This window comes from Balaenoptera physalus (genome assembly GCF_965194825.1).
Source record: "Balaenoptera physalus genome assembly, chromosome: 2".
NCBI classification, from domain to species: Eukaryota; Metazoa; Chordata; class Mammalia; order Artiodactyla; family Balaenopteridae; genus Balaenoptera; species Balaenoptera physalus.
The window spans coordinates 8,332,675-8,354,353 of NC_138883.1; the positions used below are offsets into that span (position 1 = coordinate 8,332,675).

At 36.4% G+C, this 21,679-nt stretch overlaps 1 protein-coding gene across 7 annotated transcripts in view; it reads right to left on the reverse strand.

Annotated features, from left to right (window-relative positions):
• Positions 1-21,679, reverse strand: part of VRK1 (VRK serine/threonine kinase 1) — a 75,384-nt gene that overhangs the window by 14,615 nt on the left and 39,090 nt on the right. For all 7 annotated transcript variants that reach the window (XM_082450754.1, XM_082450753.1, XM_082450755.1 and 4 more), the window contains 8 exons: positions 15,840-15,909; positions 14,804-14,891; positions 10,422-10,530; positions 10,210-10,302; positions 8,187-8,319; positions 7,275-7,395; positions 6,921-6,979; positions 2,645-2,823 (listed from right to left, as the gene is read on the reverse strand). In XM_082450754.1, coding sequence (XP_082306880.1) covers positions 2,645-2,823; positions 6,921-6,979; positions 7,275-7,395; positions 8,187-8,319; positions 10,210-10,302; positions 10,422-10,530; positions 14,804-14,891; positions 15,840-15,909 — 852 coding nt within the window. The remainder of the gene's footprint in view (positions 1-2,644; positions 2,824-6,920; positions 6,980-7,274; positions 7,396-8,186; positions 8,320-10,209; positions 10,303-10,421; positions 10,531-14,803; positions 14,892-15,839; positions 15,910-21,679) is intronic.

The window sequence follows — 21,679 nt, forward strand, 5'->3', positions numbered from 1 at the left end:
CATGGTATAAATTTAATACTACATTAGGTGTGATCATCTCAAAGAGATAGGAAGTTGTCCACCAGAGGAGCTGCAGGCCACTGATGTGCACTGGAAGACCTTTCTCTGCTCTTGTTCAACTCTTTGTACCATGTTCCAGGCTGAATGCCAGCAGGAATTTATTTATTATTTACTTAACAATGATTTTTAAGGACACAGTGATATTTAGTGTCTTTCTACTTCAGATTTATGTCATCCCCAAATTCTGTGCTTTAAATAATACTCTTAGGTTATTGAGACTAAAAACAGTTCAAAGTGGATACATTCATATTTCACTATAGTTTCGGAATTTACTATACCATAATCAAGCATGGCTGTAAAAAAATGGATAGAAGGCTTGCTTCATTCCACTGTCGATCAATTCTTATAGGTTTTTTACCTTATCTCTTAGGAATATAAAGAGAAATATACATTGAATTGATTAAACTTATCCCTTTCAGAGATATGAGTGTCCTAAATACAAAGAACACATACTTTTTTTTTAAAGTTTTAAAAAATTACGACAGAGGAAAAGAAGGAGCAAGTATGCAATTATAAGGATTAATACAGTTTCTAGGATGAAGCATTATATTCAGCTCTGAACTTCCTAGTAACCAGAGCAAAAAAAGAGAATCTCAACTATATACTCCTTCCTAAAAAAGAGAAGGAATACTAATGTCTCAAGGAAGAGAGCTTTCTCTTGTTGGGAGCCTCCAGACTGAAAAGTTGGATGGAGCTCTGCTCTTATCTGTTTTAGATGTGGCGTATTTACAATTTATTTGAAGAAAATGTTCTGATGCTTTAAAAAGAAAAAGAAAGAAAGCTTAAAAAAAAAAAAACTGCTCTGGTCCAACTCTTTCACTTTACAAACAAAAAACAAAAGGCCAACAAAATTAACAACTCACCTACAGTTACATGGTTATCAAGGAGCTTCATGATCTTACCTAATCTTAACTTTTATTAATTTCTTTTTAATACAAAAACAGTCCTATATCAGCTCTGAGGGGGAAAAAAGCAGCAAACTAATGAAGGAAATCTAACAGTTCAGCTTTTTATTCATTTTCTCCCCCTAAATGAAGCTTTATACATGTAGGGGATGATCTAACAAGAAATTTCCAGCTTTCTGAACTACCCAAGGACACAAGAGAATTATAAGGTCACAGATGTTAGCTCTGCAGCAGACTGACCTATTCAGCTGTAAAGTCAGCCAACCCGCAGAAACCAAATTTTCTCTAGCATGTAGGTACAAACAACAGCAACTTGCAAAGGAAAGGGGAATGGTACTGGACAAGTTCTTACCTCAACAGAGATCTTTACTTTTCAATCAGCAAAATTTTAGAGAAAAACACTACAGAAGCCAGCTATAAATATTAACGTACAAAAATCTGTCCTGAGCAAGAAGATGCATGTTGTATGTTTATATGTGATGCAGACTGTAAGTTTACCACCTTACTGAAAAATTCCACTCAGCCTTCCACTTGTCCTCTTCACTTAAAGCTGGATATGGCTTTCCACACGGTTGTTGACCACAAAAATGGAGCAGGTGCAATTAAGACAAAACTTATGAAAGCAAAAACGATGTATATATAGATGCATATGTATAATTTCAGATTCTGTGATGAAATTACAAAGAGACCTACTATTAGCCAAAAAAGTCAAATTCATGATCCAATGTCAAAATTCCTATCTTCTTTGTAAGTTCTTTTAATATGCTGCTTCTTATTTTAAAGGGAGAAAATCTGTTTTTAACTCTTTATCTCATAGTTTGGAATATAAGATTTTCAAAGGAATCTACTGGAGTTTACAGAGTTAACGACAATTAAAACAGTCAATAATGTAAAAAAATTTTTTTCTTCTAAAAGCAGTTTTCCTTTCCCATGTAAAAGCAACTAGCACATTTTAGTAAACAATTCCAGATTAAAAAGGAAACTAAGTTGATCAATAATTATTAAAAATAACCAATAAGTTGATGTATACCTGCAAAATCGAAATTTTAAAGTGATACCAGGAGTTATTTACATGCCTGTGCAATATTTCTACCATAAAGTTTACTATTTAACATTTCTTTCCAAAAAATTAATCCCCTTATATACAGATACACAGCTTCACATAATGAGATTTCTGTAAAGAGCAAAATAATGTTCAAATGGGAAACACAACACGACAACAAACAAGGAAACTTTCCAATGTAATTTTCAAATGTTAATTTTTCAAAACCAATTTTCAAGTAGTAAATACTTGGACCACACCAACGAACAAGGAAAAAGTGAAAGACAAGATCAACACTAAGGGGTGACGCGGGAGAAAAGAACACACAGACTGTGAATTGAGTGCCCCACCCAAATCCCTCTGCCAGACATTAGTATCCCGAGTTAGAATCTCTTTAGGAATTTCCTAACTTGCTACTGGACATAAGAAACACATAAATATTCATTTTTCTACCACCCTCTACATATTTTTCCATATCATAAAGAGTTTGCTTTTACATCATGATGATAAATATTTAATTGCGTAGCAATCTGTTATTAGTTCCTTTACTGAGCTACTGGTTCTCTTACCTAAAATTAATATTTGTTGCAATTATAGTCACATGACGCCCAAAGGAAAATTCAGTAACAAAACTCACCTTTGTTATTGCTTTTGCTTTCAAACTTCCGTTCTCCACAACACTGAGGTCCAGCCTGCTGTCATCCTCACTTCCTACAGCCTTCAGTCCTTGCAAAAGAATATCTCGTAACTGTTGATAAAGAGGTTTTTCGGCATAATCCAGTAATTTCACTGTTTCCATGTACTTAGCAATTTCATCTAAAAGAATAACACAATTATTTTGTAATTTTTTGTCATAAATACAATGTACTTTTCTAAGAAAATGATACATGGTTATACTAAAATTAGAATGCAAATGTATAGCTTGTTAAAGATTTTTTTTCAATCACTTCTTCAATGGAAAGTATTGCTTTTGAATTCAAGAATTGTCAGATAAGTCAAATAAAAAACATATTTTGAGAAACAATGTAAAAAACATTTTTTAATTGTGAGAGATAGTAAGACAGAAGACATGCTTAACATTTAAATATATACAAAAAATAACTGCTGTAGTTTTAAAGCTATTTTTTTAAAAGGACCTAGAATAAAGATTATAAAGTAAAATGTGCTTAAGTATACAATAAATATCATAGCCAGTATTTTTTTTTTTTTTGCCACAGAAGCCATTAGTTCTACAGAAGACAGCTGCATTCTTTGCATAAATAAGAAATAAAACGTATGAAAAACAGGTTGAAAAAAAGAAAAAGAAGCAAGGCCTGGTTTTCCCATAAAAGAGAAAAATCGACTTCTGAATGATGAAAGGTTTACTGTACACTGAGGCAGAACCAAACCCGTAAAAAGAAATCTTACTAGTCAAGATCAACACTTTTCAACATCCATCTGAAAACCCATCTTCAGGCTAATGACTCATTCATGTTGTATCCCCAGCCCAGCCTCTCCACTGCTCTCCAGACTTTTATATCCACTGATTTCCACTGACTCATATCAAATCCCAACAAGTGCAAATCCAAACTCCTGACCAACCCCTAAAACCTGTTCTCCCTGTGGTTTTCCCTGTCTTGGTTACTGAAAATTCCATCCTTCCAGCACCTCAAGCCAAGAATCCTCTTCCCACACCCCACATCCAATAAATCAAGAGATCATGTCAGTGCTACACACACACACGCATATACACATTCATTCATTCAGGTATTCATTAAGCACCCACCACATGCCAGGCATGATTCTAAATACCTGGGTACATGAGAAAAAAGAAACAAAAATCCCTCCCTTCAACTTTCTTAATCTGAAAAAGGGGATCTATAGAAAACCTAAAGCAAACATCACCAAGTATGGTAAAATACTGAACACTTCCCTAATGAGAGAAGGAAATGGCAAGGAAGTCCACTTGCACCGCTTCCATTCTGCCTGAAAGTCCTGTAGCTTTTAGCCAGTACAGTAAGGCAAGAAAAGAAACAGAAGGCATCACGAGTGGAATGGAAGATGTAAAACAGTTTATTCACAAACATGACAGTGTGTGCAGAAAATCCTAAGGAATCTATAAAAAAACTTCTAGAACCAATATGTAAATTTAACAAGGTCACAGGATATAAGGTAAATATTTAAAAATCTATTTTACTTGTATATACTACCAACAAGCAATTAGAAAGATAAATTTTAATAAAAATATATCACTTAACAAGAGCATCAAATACCTAGTAACAATTATAATGAAAGATGGGCAAGATTTTTTCCAGATTAATACTATAAAACACAGGTAACACAGAAACTGAGACCAAATTAAACAGAAGACAAAGTATCAATAGTATAAAGATGCCAATGCTCCCCAATTAGTCCACAGAGTCCATGCAATCCCACTCAGAATTCCAGCAAATTGCAGAGGGAGAGGGTGTGTGCAGAACTGACAAGGTGATTCTAAAAGGTACACAGATATACAAATGATCAAGCAAAACAGCAAAGTCAAGTATAAAGAAGAAACAGTGCTAGAGGACTTAAACTACCATGTATCAAGACTTTAGATAAAGCTACAGTAATTAAGACAGTGGGGCCCAAGAAGAGAAAAAAAGAACAATGAAAGAGCCCAGAAACAGACTCACAAATCCACACCTGATTTAACACAAAGGCGGCATCACAGGGAAAAGCTGGTCTTTTCAAGAAAGGCTGCTGTTAACTCTGTTAACTATGCAAGGTGATAGATGTGTTAAATTATGTCCATCTTGGTCATCATTCTCCCATGTGTACGTACAGGCAGGCACACCTCAGAGACACTGCGGGTTCAGTTCCAGACCACCACAATAAAGTATCACAATAAAGCAAGTCACTTTAATTTTTTTGTTTCCCCAGTGCATATAAAAGTTATGTTTATACTATACTGTAGCCTATTAAGTGTGGAATAACATGATGTCTAAAAAAATGTAGGTACCTTAATTAAAAAACACGTTATTGCTAAAAAAATGCCAACCATCGTCTCAGCTTCAGTGAGTCATAATTTTTTTGCAATAGTAACATCAAAGATCACTGATCACAAATCACCATAACAAATAGAATAATAATGAAAAAGTTTGAAATATTGTGAGAATTACCAAAATGTGACACAGATAGGAAGTGAACAAATGCTGTTGGAAAAATGGCACCAACAGACTTGCTCGACTCAGGGTTGCCACAAACCTTCAATGTGTAAAAAACACAATATCTACAAAGTGCAATAAAGTGAATGGCGATAAAACGAGGTATGCCTGTATATCAAATCATGTTATACAATTATATTTTTCAGCTATTCCTCAATAAAGTTAAAAAGTAAATAAAAACATCCAAAAAATGCCACAGTGGGAATTAATTTCACAAATGCAATACTGAGTGAAAGACAAAGAACTCCAATAGAAACTAGAACATTAAAAATCCCTGCCCTCATGAAACTATCTATTTTGTTCACTCTATGATTCCATTTCTATATAGTTCAAAAACAAATCCTTAGTGTTGGAAGTTAGGCTAGTGATTCATTAGGCCAGTGGGAGAGGCTCGTGATTGGCAGGAGGCACCAGGGGGTGTTTCTGAAAAAGCCTATAACATTCTATTTCTAGATGTGGTTGGTAGGTTGCAAGTTTAAACGGCATAAGGTCAGGGTAGACCTCCCTGAAAAGGGGATAACTGAGCAATGGCTTGAAAAAGACTTCTAAATATATCCAAACCGACCACTCCTCACTACCTGCACTGCTACTTCCCTTGCTTGGATTATTGCAGTAGCCTCCTACCAGCTCCTGTTTATACCCGGCCTTGCTTCCCTAGCAGTCGATCTTCAAAACAGGAGTTGGAGAGAGTTCCCTTAAAGATAGACAATTCACGTCCCTCTTCTCCTCCAAACCTCACGTGCTCCTGCTCAAAGTAAAAGCCAAAGCCCTATGATGGCTTAAAAGCAGGCAACCCTCAAATACACCTGGCACTCACGTTCCTTCTGCCTGGAAACACTCTTCCCCAGACTTCCCCAGAGCTCGCTCCCTATCTCCTTCCTACAGCTACTCAATCGTCATCTCCTCAGTGAGGCCATTCCTGGCCACCCTATTTACAATTCCAATCCACCTCCTCGCTTCACTCCCCAACCCATCCCCACACCCCCTAACTCTACTTACTGCTTTCTTCTTTCTGCCACAGTACTAACCATGCAATATACTGTGAAATTCACTCGTTTGTTTACTGTCTACCTTTCCCAACTAGAGCTTCATGAGGATAGGAATTTTTATTTATTTTGTTCACTGGTGTATCCCTAGTGCCTAGAATGGTCCTTCGCACACAATAAAGCCTCAATAAAAAAAATAGTTGAATTACTGAATGAAATTTGGTTCCATTACTGAAAGCACTGAATAATAACTGAATCAGGCCCACCTGTGGAAAGGGAAGTGCCTGTTTCACGAGAGCAGGCTGCAGTGCAATGATTACACTTAACAATGCCCAAGCTCCTACATTACGGGATATTCCACAGACCTCAAGACTTTTTTTCTTGCAGAAAACAAGATCCCTATGAACACTCAAGAAGTCTTTTCTTGGGCTTCCCTGGTGGCGCAGTGGTTGAGAGTCTGCCTGCCAATGCAGGGGAAACGGGTTCGAGCCCTGGTCTGGGAAGATCCCACATGCCGCGGAGCGACTAGGCCCGTGAGCCACAACTACTGAGCCTGCGCGTCTGGAGCCTGTGCTCCGCAACAGGAGAGGCCGCGACGGTGAGAGGCCCACGCACCGCGATGAAGAGTGGTCCCCGCTCGCCGCAACTAGAGAAAGCCCTCGCACAGAAATGAAGACCCAACACAGCCAAAAATAAATAAATAATTAAATGATTAAAAAAAAAAAAAGAAGTCTTTTCTTACCTGGCTTGCTCTTCTCAGGAAAACATTTGTCCATCAAACCTGCAATATTTTCTCTGTATCTGTTAAAAATTAAAGGCTGAGTCACTGTTTGAAGCTTGATGCCACAGAAAGTTATTAATATTTAATAACAGTAAAAAGCACATTAAGCAGCATTGTGCTACATCCTAAATACGCTTACAGACATTCTTCTAAAATAAATTCAACAAAAGACCAAGGAATCTTACTGTTTAACAAGTACTTTCTTATTTCTACACTAGTATCAGTTAAAACTAGAGTCCCCATCAAGAAGTTCTGACTAAACATCTGCCTTATCATGATTTTGCCCAAAATAATTTATTATTAGTTTTCCTTTACCTAATTTTGGAATCTCTAACATAGTTGGGATCTTTCAAATTATCCTCCCAAGGAAGATGGCCGCTAAGCCACTGGATCATGCAATAACCAAGGATTTCCAAGTCACCGCGTCTTGATGGGGCTGTGAAACAAAGAAGCAGATTCAGCACACTGAAACAATGTTTAAGGTAGAATTTCAGGTACATCTAAAGGAATAAGGTAAAAGGGTCAACTCTACAGTCTTGTTTTTCATCATCAAATCTTGACTCCATTTTGAAAAAAGCACCGAACACTGGGCAGTATAAAAGAAATAATTTACCTCCAACTAATAATTTACTTTAAAACCCAAATTGGCAAACTCTACAGTTTCACACTGAGACTATTAGCCTAGGAAATAAATTATAAAACAATGACACATTAAATAGTGCCCTTGGAAAATGTGAAGATATTAAAAATGCTATAAGCTATTAAGAAGCCCAGAGAACTGGGGATTTTAGCTCCTCCGCAGTGTTGGGTACAGAAAAAAAAGAAACGACTGCTGAAGAAACAGGCCAACTTAATAGGTGACAAAATAAAAGTCTACCTGTTACAAATTTGTAGCTGCATAAGAAACTTACAGACTTTTAGGGGGAAAAAACCCCAGCATTCCAATTAAGCTAAATAAAAACAAAAGAAAGCCTTATTGCAGCTGACTGAACTACCTCCACCACTGAAACCCTGGTGATCTTTGAAGGGTGGGAGGAAGACAGGGAGGGAACACAGGTGCCCTCACATTGCACAAATGTAGGAGCCTAAGCTCTCCCTTCTTCCCCCATCCTATCCTGCCTCTTCAATTCTGATTTACTTGTCTAAGTATTCATTGCAGAAGAACCGTGTAGGAATTCAGTTGAAAGCACTGGCAATGTGTCTCTTGTTCAGGTGCCGCTGACGTACCCACACCATTGTGCGCATCGATGCTGGTGAATTCAATCGTGCCATCGTGACATCTTTTGGGGTCTTCTTTGTATTCTTTATGAATTCCTTCTGGGCAGTACCGATAAGCAAGGCCATAATCTACCAAGTACACCTATAAATGTCCAAACACCAAGACAAATTAAAGGCAAAATGACTACACATATACTCCTTTAAAGCCCAGAAACAGAATACTGTCACCTGAGGGTAGATTCATCCACAAGGCCATACTACAGCACCCCAAACAAGTTAGATCCAACACGCAAACAACAGCAAGCACTTAGTTCTGAAAGACTTACTATTTAAAGAAAAACGTTAAATGACCATGTAGCTACAGTGCAGATAATATCACCTGACTTCTTTAGACAAGTATGTGTTACACCTGTAAATAATCTTGTCTCCTCAATTTGAGCAAGGATTATAAATCTTACACTTTTTCTTCCAGCATCTAAAACAAAACTGAGCACAGAGTAAACCATCAATATTTGTTGCAATACAACTGCTACACACTGTAAGACTCCTAACTTAGTTGACACATGATATGTTAGTTATTCCCCTCTGTCTTCACTTATAAAATAATCAAATATCAATTCACTTCATAAAAATATTTCACAGATTATAATAATGATCTGAAGAACTTTTAGATGAGGCTCTTAGCTACATTTAAATATTATAATATTAAGGTCAAGTCTTCATAATTAGAACTAAATTTTAGTATTATATATACACATATCTATGGGATGTATGTGTATATCTGATTAGCATACAAAGCTAATAAATTTGGCTTTCCTCTATTCCAGAGCCACATATTACATCTCTAATTCTGGGTAACTGTCTCACAGATGTATGTATCTGGTCACAGGAGGAAACTGAAGTAAAAATTTGGGGCTGGATCTAACACATACATCTAATACTAGAAAAATCACCCTATCCAAAACATATGCCCAAAGGATAACCAAGCTGCAAAAATACTTCCATCTAAACAAAAGGCAGCATGTTTTAACCTAAGCGCATCTAAAACAAGTTGCCTGGAAATTTTGTGATTGCCTTTAGGATTTCTCCATTAGCCTGCTCTAGACCAGAAACTTGCTTCTGTTCTGCATATACAGATCCCTTACAGCCACTGTAACAGAGATGGGGAAGGGGAGGTAAATATATGAGAGGACAGGAAAACAAAGGGGAGCCAAAGGAAAAGGGAACACTAAGCAAAAGGAAGTCAAAGTTAGGTCTGAGACAAAAAAGAATAAAGTATGGCATATTGACATACACAGTTAAAATGTTTAAATATTCTTTTCTTATACAAGATCAAGTAAGAAGTGAGAACACACATGAAATGGATTAAATACAGTGGCCCAACTATGAGTGTCAACGAAACCTTACTTTTACCAAAATCATGGAATCAGCTTCAAGAAAATTATGAATCCCTCTACTCCAACTAAACTGACCCAAATAAAGGTATAATAACATTAGCTTTTCTCCTTTCCTTAAAAAGTGAAAATTACAAAGTGAATGTAATAAGCTTAAAAAATGCACATTTGAATTCCAAACCCTACAAAATTTAGACAGCTAAGATATTTCTGTAAACCAACTGATTCCAATAATCAACATGTTAAAGACCAAATTCTCCAAGTAACAGAACACTTACATTTGATGGATTTCTTGAACAAAGGAAATTTTAAAAATGACAAAGCAGAAAGGCAAACATAATTCATTGGTGCACTATATAATTTTAAGCTTCCACCCCCAAATAGCTATTTGAAATTCATTTTGTATCACAAGTACTTCTTCTGAATATTATTTAGGGCAAAATAGCCAACTTGATAAAGTGCCAACAAATCGCATCAAAAATGTAGAATGTTAACTAGATAAAAGTGTCAAGAAGAAATATTATTACCATATCTAGTTGAAAAAGTAAAACTTCTGCAGGGGTTCAAAAGTTCATAGCAACCATACTTGTTTTCAAACAACAGGTTTTAAACAGTAAAAATTAAAGTTACAAAACTACCTGGTCAGGATTCTTGTAGCTGAGAAGAAGATTTGAGGCCTTGATATCTCCGTGTACGTACTCATGCTCGTGAATATATTCCAGAATATCCAGCTATAAAAGCATCATATAGAATAAATTAATGCAGTACCTAACACCAACCAGCAGAGGACCGAGCTTCAACACAACTAGGCTTTACTGGATTAAAAACGAGAAGAATGTAGCTCACATACAATTCTTAAGCTTAGCTGCAAGACAGTTTTCCGAGAAAACCTTTTGGCATTTGCTTCATATATTTTCTGAAGGTCACTCCCAAAGCGATCCATTATCATAAACCTGTAACTAAAGACAAACAAGAAAAGTCAATGAACAAAATGTAACTCAGGAAAACCTATTTTGCAATGAGTACTCTCCTTTCAAAGTAATTTTTTTCAAGGCAATGTTTACTATGAAAGTAGAAAGACAAGGCAAGGAAAGAAAGAAGGAAGGAAAGACAAACATTTGAAACAAGTTCTTCCAACTAGAAATCTCAAGAGCTGTGAGAGCTTTCCTGTCTTGACTTTTACCTTACGGGCCTCCTAGTCTCAGCAAGTTACATGAGACAATATTCAATGTAAGAAAACACCCACAGAGAGAAGACAACAGATACTTCACAGTAAAGATAAAATAATCTGAGTAAGATTGATGTCACTAATTTTTGTCATAGTTAATGTTAATTTATGTTTCTGTACATTAGCTTCCTGCCTCTGACTGTTCTCTTTTTTTAAGGCACATTTTAGCAGTATTAACATTCTGTTAAAATCAGGACTGTCAAGAGATGCGGTAACAATAGCTAAATGCAGTAAAACTGCTTAAATGGTGTAAAAGAACTGTATACTAAGTACTCAACAAATAAGATTTGGGGAACAGTAAATGTCCTGGAAAAACATGAAGATTTTTGGTTTTGCCACAAACCAACTCTGTCACCTTGGCCAAGTCACGTTTCTTCTTTGGGCCCCAATTTCCATAGGTGTCAAATGAGAGAGTAGGGCCTCATGCTTTCTAAGGTCTTTTCCAGCACCCAAATTCTAAGATTCAATAACCATTCAATAACCAGATTCAATACACGCATATTTCAGTGTGTACTGAAAAACATCACCTAGTTGCAGTAACATGGTTCACCTTTTGCTCTGTGGACCACTTTTATCTTTATAGAGTTTTCCAGATTCTGAGTTGTCTAGTTAAACCATTCAATAAAATCAATAAAAACCAAGAACACACTCAAAATGTATCAAAATATCTTCAAATGGGGATAAGATTAATAACCATCCTAACAACTACAGCTGGCATTTGTTGAAGCCTTGGTACGAGAACAGCACTATTCTAAGCACTTTAGATGTATCAGTGCATTTAAACTTCACATCACCCTTATGAGGTAGGAGGTCCCATGAGCCCCATTTTACAGCAGAAGAAAACTGATCATTAGTAACTTGTCCTCTAGGAAGTGGTGGATCCATGCTCCTGACCACCACACCAAACATATCGATATAAATGAACATAAGTAGGACCCAAAAACCCCACTTATATATTTTAGGTTTCTAAGATAAAAATACAATATGAAAAGTTCAGTAAGGAAGGAAGAGCTAACATTTAAAAGACAACACGCGAAATAAAAAATTCAAGATTCTACCTATTTTTGAAGTGGAAGAGAATTAGAGATCTTTTGAAACATCTTTTAATAAAATAATTAATGTCTATAGCGGTAAATTGATTTGTCCAAAGCCATAGAATTAGTCAGTGGCAAAATGTCTTCATTCTTGCAAGATTTTCAGTACCCTGACCTCTAAAATATTAGAGGGAACAGTAATTTTGACTCCCTGATTTCCTCTGTACAACAGGTTTTGAGAGGTTGAGGGATGAGACCAAGGACAAATGTACACATTTGTTTTTACAAATAAGTGATGTGATTGTGTAATTATTATGAAATAATATGTAGGTAACAAGAATACAGTCTCTGCTGTTACTCTGAAAGGGAGCTAAAGCACACTTGGTTAATTCAACCAGAGATCTATTAATATATCACATGAAGTAGACCTTTGTCTTTATTCACAGATCACTCCACCACTGCTCTCAACAATCCCTTAATCGCCTCACCACGTCTAAATTATACACATCAAGTGAAGCATGATTCTGAATACTGCATATAAATTTTTACCACATTCTTCTGCAAGGATATGTCTACCACTGAGTACTAAAAGGAAAAGCTACTTTAAATAACTCTTCTAAAGTAAAACCATCGATGTATACTTTCCTGGGGACTTGGATAAAACAATGCAAACAATGGGAATATATAAATCAGTATAAATGATTTAATAATGATAGCAGCTAACATTTTTATGAGCCTAACACTGTTCTAAGCACTTATATTCATATCACTTCAGATGAGTTACAGGGGAAAGTAAGGATTTCTGGCAGGGGAGGAGGGCTGGAAGGACAATCTTACTTTCTATTTTTTTACTTTTGTAAGAACTTAAATGAGGGAATTCCCTGGCGGTCCAGTGGTCAGGTCTTGGCACTTTCACTCATGGGGCCCCAGGTTCAATCCCTGGTCGGGGAACTAAGATCCCGCAAGACGTGCAGCACAGCCAAAAAAAAAAAGAACTAAGAGAACTAAAATGATTATTTTTAAGAGCTTCAACCTAAGAAGTAAATCAATATCTTATAGGTGATCAACGTTCCCGTTTAGGAAATACTTCTAGGCACTCTGTGTTACAGAAGACACAGGCCGAGTTGTAAGGTCACCCACCACAAGTCAATGGTGAGTCAGCTGTACCTCGAGGGTGTCTGTCCCTTTGTTCAAACACGTGCAGTAGCTTCCAACTACCTACTGCACACAGGCCCCAAACAGGCCTTTCCTCCCCATCTTCATTACCTGCCTCAGCCTCTTTCTCCAAGTTATTTCCTTCTCTTTCTCATGTGTGTGCAAGTCCTCCCTTTCTTTGTTAAAGAAAGATGGCCAATTATGCATAAAATAATGTCATGTCTGGAAAAAAAATTCATTAAAAAAAAAAAAGAAAGATGGCCAAGAGGCCAGCCAGCAGGCCAGAAGCCTATTCTGACCCTGTGTTCATGTTACTCCCCACTTGAGATGCTATTCCTTCTCTACAGTGATTTTTTAAACCAGCAGTTCTTAATATTTAAGGGATTAAAGACCCCTTTGAGAGTAAAAGCTAACACACATATTCTAAGAGCTTTACATTTAATACCCCTTATTATGTGGATAGGTGTTACTCTATTTCACAGATGAGGAAATTGAGGCAAAAAGAAGTAACTTACCCAGTCACACACATTTTAAGGGGCAAAACACAGATTTGAAACCAAGTGTCTGCCTCTAGAATCCTTAACTCTTAACTTAATCCTTGCTCTATACTATTTCTCCAGAAAATTTCTAAAAACTATAGAAACTTGTCCCAGCAAAACCACATATAACAAAATGTTCTCTCGTCATTCCAGGGAGTTCCCACACTCCCTCAGGTGCCTGGGTTCCAGGATAAGAACTTCCTGGTGAACAACACTGGCGGCCCCCCCAGCAGCTCCTCTGCTCTCCCTCTTCTCTGACAGCGCACCACTCTGGTTCAGGCTTCCCCCCACCTCATCACTGTGATCACTCCGCCCTTGCCAGTGGCTGGTTTAAGAATGAGCAGCGATAAAACTCTGACCAAGAAAACATGGGGGGAAGTCTGCCACGAGACTCCTGGGAAAGGTTTCCCTGCCAGGAAAGTGAAACTCGCAAGAAGCAATCCCATTTTCTGCTGCTGGGCACTGTGTCTGCAGGCGAAGCCTAGAAATGGGCAGCCACCTGGAGACCATACAAAAGGGAATTAATAGAGAACAAAGCCAAGAGGGCAAAAGGGCAAGACAAAGGAAGCTGGGCACTTGACAATTACTTAAGAGAGCTGAGTCAGTTTTATCTTTACCTGCAGCTGAAAGCATCCTAACCAATATACCCCAGTTCCAACTAAATCTACTCTTCAAATCTCAGCTACCAGCATTGCTGAATGATGCTCCATTCATTCATTTAAGTATTTTTAAAGTGTCAATTATGCATCAAAAGCATTGGAGGTTTTCTCCAACTCCACTCTGCCAGCGATATTCTCTCCGTTCTGAACTCGTAAGACATATAAGAGTCAGCACCACACAATTTGGCACTTAACTGGCGTCTGGTTGTTTCATACAGCTTTGTTTTTTCTCTTCAGCTAGACTGAAACCTCACAAAGGTGGGCAGATTATGTATCTAACAGGAAATGCCAAATTGAAGCCTGTGGGCTCCCTTTTACATAAATAACATGGAATTTTCTGTGTGTTTGCTTATTCATTTTTAAGGGAAAAAAAGAATGCAGGCAAGTTGGCTTTGTTCCTACTTGTCAGCTGGGTTCCAGGCAGCTGCTTCCACTCGGTACAAGTCCCCCAGACGAGACAGAACACCTTGTTCATCTCTGTCGAATACATTCCACACAGCCCAGGTGAAGGCCAAGCAGTACTGTAGGTAGGTGCTCAGTACATAATTGTTGACTAAACAAACTGAACTGCGAATGCTCAAAAAGGGAGGAGAAAAACAAAACATGCATATTTTTACCTTTTTCCATTTTTGTCATGTAGACCAGACCCCCAATACTTAGGGACACCCAGGTACTTCAGTTTATGGGTACGAATCCATTTCTGAACTACAAATTAAAACACATGCTGGTGATTTCAATTTTGTTATCAGCAATTTTTCTCAGAAAAATCAATAACAGAATGCCTAACATATACATGCAATAAGATTTCACCTTTATTCATAAAAAAAGAAAGTGAACAATACATTGTACCCAACAAATGAACAGTATTTTACAATCAAATCATTTTTATTAACCCACAAAATTGTGTTATCCTGTCCTAAACACTGTCTTTAAAATGAAAAATCTGCAAAAAACATTTTTTAAAAAGTCAAACCACATGCAATTACAATTAATATCTCCAATTATGTAAATGTTTACTTGTTTCCACAGAAAGACTTACTTTTTACACCTATCTAAAAGTTTTTTTACCTCATTCTAAAAGTTCTCAACCAGGAAATCAAGCTCGAGGAGAGACAGAAGCCCCTCGAGAGATTCCCAAGCCTGATACCATCCTACCAGGAGATTCCTCAGATTTTTAGAGGGGACGAAAGGTGAGAAGGGGATTGGAGGACAGGAGGACAAGGGTAGCTAGAAGAGGTCCTGCTCTCTCCCTTGATAGTCTTCTAGTTCATATGTGATGGAATCTCTGCCACTTATGGTCTCCAGAATTTAGAAAAACACTCAAAAAAAGACTTGGAGATCCTTGAGCCATACTCACGGATTAGGGTTAATTCTCAACTTTTAACAATATTTCCTAAATCATATATTATTTATTAACTCTATATTATCAATATAAGTGAAATCTTATCATAACAAACCTGTTAAGGGATCAAATTAAGGGATCAAAATTCTTTCATACAAATCTCATTTAAATAGAATTTATCTATGAAGTAAAAAATAACAAAACATCATAATATAAGATCCAATGTTCTAGTCTTGGCTTAAACAAAACAAAACAAAACAAAACCAGTGGTCATTTTAAAAGCGCAAACATATGTGTACTGTATTTCTTACTTTGCTCTGGTTTGGCAGCTCGCTGGTAGAACTTTAATTCAGTAAAAAGAGGTCCATTGTCACTGGGTTCCTTAAAACAGAAGAGTTCATTAGCACAAGCACAGTAGTTAAAATTACTGAGTAATTTTCAATGAACCTTCAAAAAAGATTAATAAATCAATTTTCTTTCCAAACAATATGATTTTGATACTTCAGTTGATAAAATATGTTTAAGATTAAGTAAAACTCTTCAAAAATGTTTCAGATAGTCTCAGAAGAGTCCGTAAGTCTTGTATTTCTCTCAAGTTCCATTTCTACATGGGATAAACTATACAAAATCAGATATACAGCTCAGTCTTTGCAGAAGTTTAAGAAAAATTGTTAACCTTATCTTCATCATTATTAAGCTTTCTCTTAAGTAAAGATCAGCAACCATGTTAACTGTTTCACCAAAGGGCTACAAGATATTTCTGAGATTTAATGAATAATAAAATTTCAAAACCTGATTTATTCAATTAGTGGCAAAATCCCATTCCTTTCCTGTTTCTCGTTACAATTTTATCTATTATCAAAACTGGCAGAAAACCAACCTTATCACAAAGAAGAGTGTTCTGGAACTCCCAGAGCAAACAAGCACTGTCCATGTAACTGTATCCTTTCCTGACACTGATTCTCATGATTTTCAAACTAAGGAGCCCTACCATTTACTTCCCACATGATAATTTAAAGTCAAGAGGAAAATAAGGCTCGATAAGAACTGTTTTCCATCAACTTTACTAAACTACACTTGTTTCATATCCTTAAAGGATATTAACAGTTAAAATTATTTGCAAAGAGTCTTATATTCACAAAAAGCTATGTGACAAATGAGAAACATCAGCCTGCTGGGAGTTCCGCCTTGTGAAATAAGTCTGGAGTGGCGAGAAAGATCTTCTAATTTTGTGGACTTTTTATACGGTAAACTTTGTCTAAAATTGATTAATATTTGTTTGATATTTTATGTTGATATTATCTTGTTTATTGAGAATCTGAGAAAAATTTTGAAAAGTAGCAAAAACTTCAAGTAAGGAAGCTAACATTTCTAAACTAATTTTGGGGCTGTTTTCCTTTTAGGAAGTACGGGAAGAAAGTTATTTTGGACAGAATATCTGTGTAATTGGAGTTCCAGGGTCAGTGGAGCATTAGAAGTGATAAAAGAGGTCTACTACCTTAACTGAGAGAAAATTTGTGAAAATATGTAGGTTTCTGCTACTGGAGATGCCTTTTGCAAATACATAAAATATGTTCACCTTTTTTTATTCAAGATACTCTCACTCTCATAGAAGTTAATTTTGCTCCTTAAGGTTTAAACAGAACTACTCTAAACGTACAGTTCCAATATCTCAGATTTCTTATAGTTCAGAAAAATAGGAATCCCTAGTTAAAGTACTTATAGGAAGATTGATTAGGCAAAATGCAAAGAGTCAGGCCGCAGCCAGTTAAGAATATTGGACAGCAAGAGAGCAACATATGTAACACTGGGATCAGAACCTGAAAATAAGTCAGCCTTGATTGTTACAAGTAAGTATACTTTACAGCCCAGCCTTGGAAGAGAATGGTATACAAGGATTTGGCATGTCATTACCCCTTAAGAAGTAAAAAACTAACCAATGTACTAAGGTATGCCAAATCTCTAATTTGTGGACTCATTACCTTGAGTTTCACCATAACCTGTGGTTCCTTTCCTTGCAGCAGTGGGAGCTAGACAGACACTTGTGAATGTTTAGAGCCCATGGCTGAGAACAGGTCTTCAGCAGGAGTAACAAACTCAGTGTAAGAATGAAAAAAGAAACGGAAATTCAGGAAAGGAATTTTGGTAAACTTACTCTCCAAAGGCTAACTTTTAGAGTAGCTCATTAACACAATTCAGGTTTGAAAGGGGTTTTCCTAAGACTAATCCTGGCTTATTACCATCAGTATAAAAGTCTGATTTATTCAGTTTCAATCTATGTCATATCAACTTTAATTCTCAAGCTTTCCTTCAGGCAATAATTTATTAAACGTATAGTAATGAGAATCAACCTATATAAATCAGGCTATTATATTGAAAGCCCCATTACAATGAAGGCTCTTTGAGCTCATTTCATACTTTCTCTAATCCAATAAGATTCCATTATAACAAAATAAAGGAGCTACTTCCTTGGCATTGCACTCGAGCCAAAGCTAGCTATTTCTGTTAAAGAAAATACCTTAACTCATAACTAAAATTTTATTAACATATTTCAAATCTAAAATACTTTGCCAACTCTGTAATAGCCAAGATTTAGAAAAGAAATTGGGACTGACATTTTAACTAGAATATCACTAAACGTTTCTTTAAGACTTCTAAGTGTCAAAATGAAGATGACAACAGAAAAAAGATTAAAATGTGATATATTTCAATGGCACCATCTAAAAGCAACTGGCTGCCATTTAAAAATGAAGCTGTATAAAGTTTCTCCTTCCTACCAAAGAATTATGAGATATGAATTGAAAATTCAGGTCACTTCTCATAACATCAACGAGGGAAATTAAACATCAGTCTGCAAACTTTTTTCCAGAGAACTTTGGAACGCAGATTTCTATCAGTAAATGCTGGGAAAGGACTATGATATACAGAACTGTTAGAACATAAGATCCAGAAGCCTGGCCTCCACCTCCAGTTCTGCTATTAGCTCACTGGTGTGACCGCAAAGGGGGACTGAGAGAATTAATTCATTATACAATCCATTAACCAGAAATCACAAAAGGAAATTTTTCTCCTTGCATTATCCAGTATTTTAATGATCAATTTACCATTTCTCTCTGCACATTTACTTTCCTGAACTAAAATACAGATAGTGTCTCCCAGTTATCCAGAGGCAGAGAATACAAGTTTGCCATCTCTTGTGACCCAGCACCACGACTCCAAGGCTGCTCCCATAAATCAGTAAGGATTAAGGCCCTAAACAAAACCAGACACAGTCATTCGGGAGGAGAGAAAATGTTCTTAGTGTGTACCGAAACACCTATCTTAAATATGTTAGTCTTAACTTCATTTCAAGACCAAATGTAAGAAATGTGTGGGTTAATATTTGCAGCTCTTTCACAGAGCAGATATCCGTATTAGAAGCAACCAAATGTTCTAACAAGTCTTCCACATTAACATGGAAGCCCTACCAGAAGCACAGAGTACCTGGTGCCACTACTGAGTAAAAGGATCCCCACACAAAGGTAAACAGGAGCGTGCGCACAGGAGTCCACTGGAAATAATTAAGGTGCTCTGTGCGACAGACTCTACCAGTGGGTCTCAATCTTGATGCTCAAAAGAATCCCTTGAGGAGACTTTACTAAAAATACCAATAACCAGGCCCTGTACCCAGAGATTCTAATTATCCTGTAGAACCAGAGCTGAGAACCACTGTTTGATTTGATGTGCTATTACACTATTAAGTCTAATTTCACATTAAAAATCAATTTGCCTTTGATTATTTCTTAAATAACATTTGCTGAGTTTTTTTCTTTCTCGAAAGATAAAATATGTGCTCACTTTAGAAAATCTGAAAATATTTTGATATATTTTCTCCATATATAGCTATTTTATAAAATTACCTCTATACCATAAATAATTTTGTATCTTGCTTTTTTTGGTAATTAATTATGAAATTTCCCCAAAGAGTAGTACATGTTCTTTGAAAACATGATATTTAATAGCTTCTGAGGTTAAAATGGCAAGTGTTTGTAAATAGTTCTGATTTTAATACTGGAAAGAAGTGATAATCATTTTATATATTTGGTGAACCATTTTGACTTTTAATACTACAAAGCTCTGAGAATATAAGAACTGCAGAATAGTAATGGACAGAGCTATGGCAACACCTATCAGAAGCGAAGGTAAATCATGCGTACAGGCCTGCACTAAAAGGCACAGACAAGAGGCAGAAGCAGGTGGCATCAGTAAGTTTCAAGGCGGTAAGCAATTATGCCTAAAAAGTTTTCAAGGCATTTAAGGGTGGCATAAAGAAAACAAAATTTAAAACAAGGTCCTTATCATCAAAAACTTAAAATCCAGTTAGGGAGATAAAATAAACACATAAACTAAAACAAGTAGTGGCCTGAAAGGATATTAGGAAGTGAAACTGTAAAATAAATGGAAATAGAATGAGTGCTACAGAGGTTTAAAGGAGTTCAGAAAAGACAGGTATTAGGGAAGAAACAAGCAAACAGCAGTCACTAAACGGTCCCTTAGAGAGGAAAGAAAAAGTCAACATTGTTTTGTTTATGGCATTCTTCCAGGATCACAGAGAAACCACAACTTTGAAAATGTTACTGAAATATTAAATGCAAAAGAGAAATCAACTGAATATTTATCATTGTCCTAATTACAAAGAGAAGGAGTAATATAGGCTAATGGAAACAGAACTAAATTAGGAGACGGGAGACACAGAGTACTGAACTAGGGTTGGTAACAAATGGCTTTAAACTTAGAAATGTAAAGTAATTTGCTACCTTAAGCAGTTAGGAAATACTTGTTTCTACCCATTCTCTTTCATAACTCTGTAAGTGAAAAAGATTGTAGAAGTAAAGCTACATACATTGAATAACAAATAAAACACTTAGGATTACTCATAATGAAGAAGAATATTGTCATTCTAAAATAGAACACAATTTAAAGAAGCTCAGGTTATACAGAAGAAAAAAGACATGGTGACACAGCAGCCCCACCTATGAGACACGGCTTGGGCACACTTTCCTTCCGCGACACAGAAACGACTGTGCAGGGGCAGCAGCTGCCGCGTGGTCAGAGGGAACTGCGTTTTCTGAACCTCATGAGGGTGAGAAGTCATAAGGGGACTAGCTTTCGCCTCACAATGGACACTATTTAAAGATCCTAAAAAAGAAACTAATCTTACCCATAGATTTTAATATTTTAATCTGTCATATCAAAGACAAATGCAGATAATATTCCATGCAAATGACCCAATTTAATAGTAAGAACTTTTGTTCCTCTGATATAGCAGCAAACTAAGTATTTCAAAAGGAATGTTAGTCACTACTTCATGAAAAGGCATGAAGAAAAGTGAAATAGCAGGGGAAAAAAACCAATAAACCCCCCTACTAAAGTTACCAGCATTACTTCTACCTACAGGCATGTGGAATAGCTGGCATCCAATTAGCCCTCCTACTGCAAATACAAAAATTGGACAAAATATAGGAAATTACTATTCTCATATGTTAGACAAAATAGGCAGTATAGGACTGTGACTTGTAAAGACAGGAAACAAGCAAAGTGAGCCCCATGACAGGACACTTAGGATGCTGTGTGGCCAGAAGGGGAGACCAAACCCAGTGCACCAACAACCCTGACACCAACACCAAACAATGAGATAAGAAATGTTTTAATCTTCAGAATATTAGAAAAAAACTAAAGACAAATATCCCTCATGAACAAAAAATAAAAATCCTTAACAAAATATTAGCAAATCAATTCCAGCATTATGTAAAAAGCATAATACATCATAACTAAGTGGAGTGTATATTAAGAATACAAAGTTAGTTCACCGCTCAGATATCAATCAATATAACTGCCACATGAACAGAATAAAGGAAGGACATCCTATGACCCACCTCAGTAGATGCAGAAAAAGTATTCAGAAAGTAAACAGGCAAACTACAAACTGGGAGAAAAGATTTACAACATATATATCTAAGAAAGAACTTGTATCCAGAACAACTCTCTTACTACCAAATTATAAAAAGCAAAACAACCTAGTTATTAAAAAAAAAGGGGGGGGGGGTTGACCACAAAAGACTGAAGAGGCACTCCACAAAGGAAAATATACGAATGGCCAATAAGCACGATG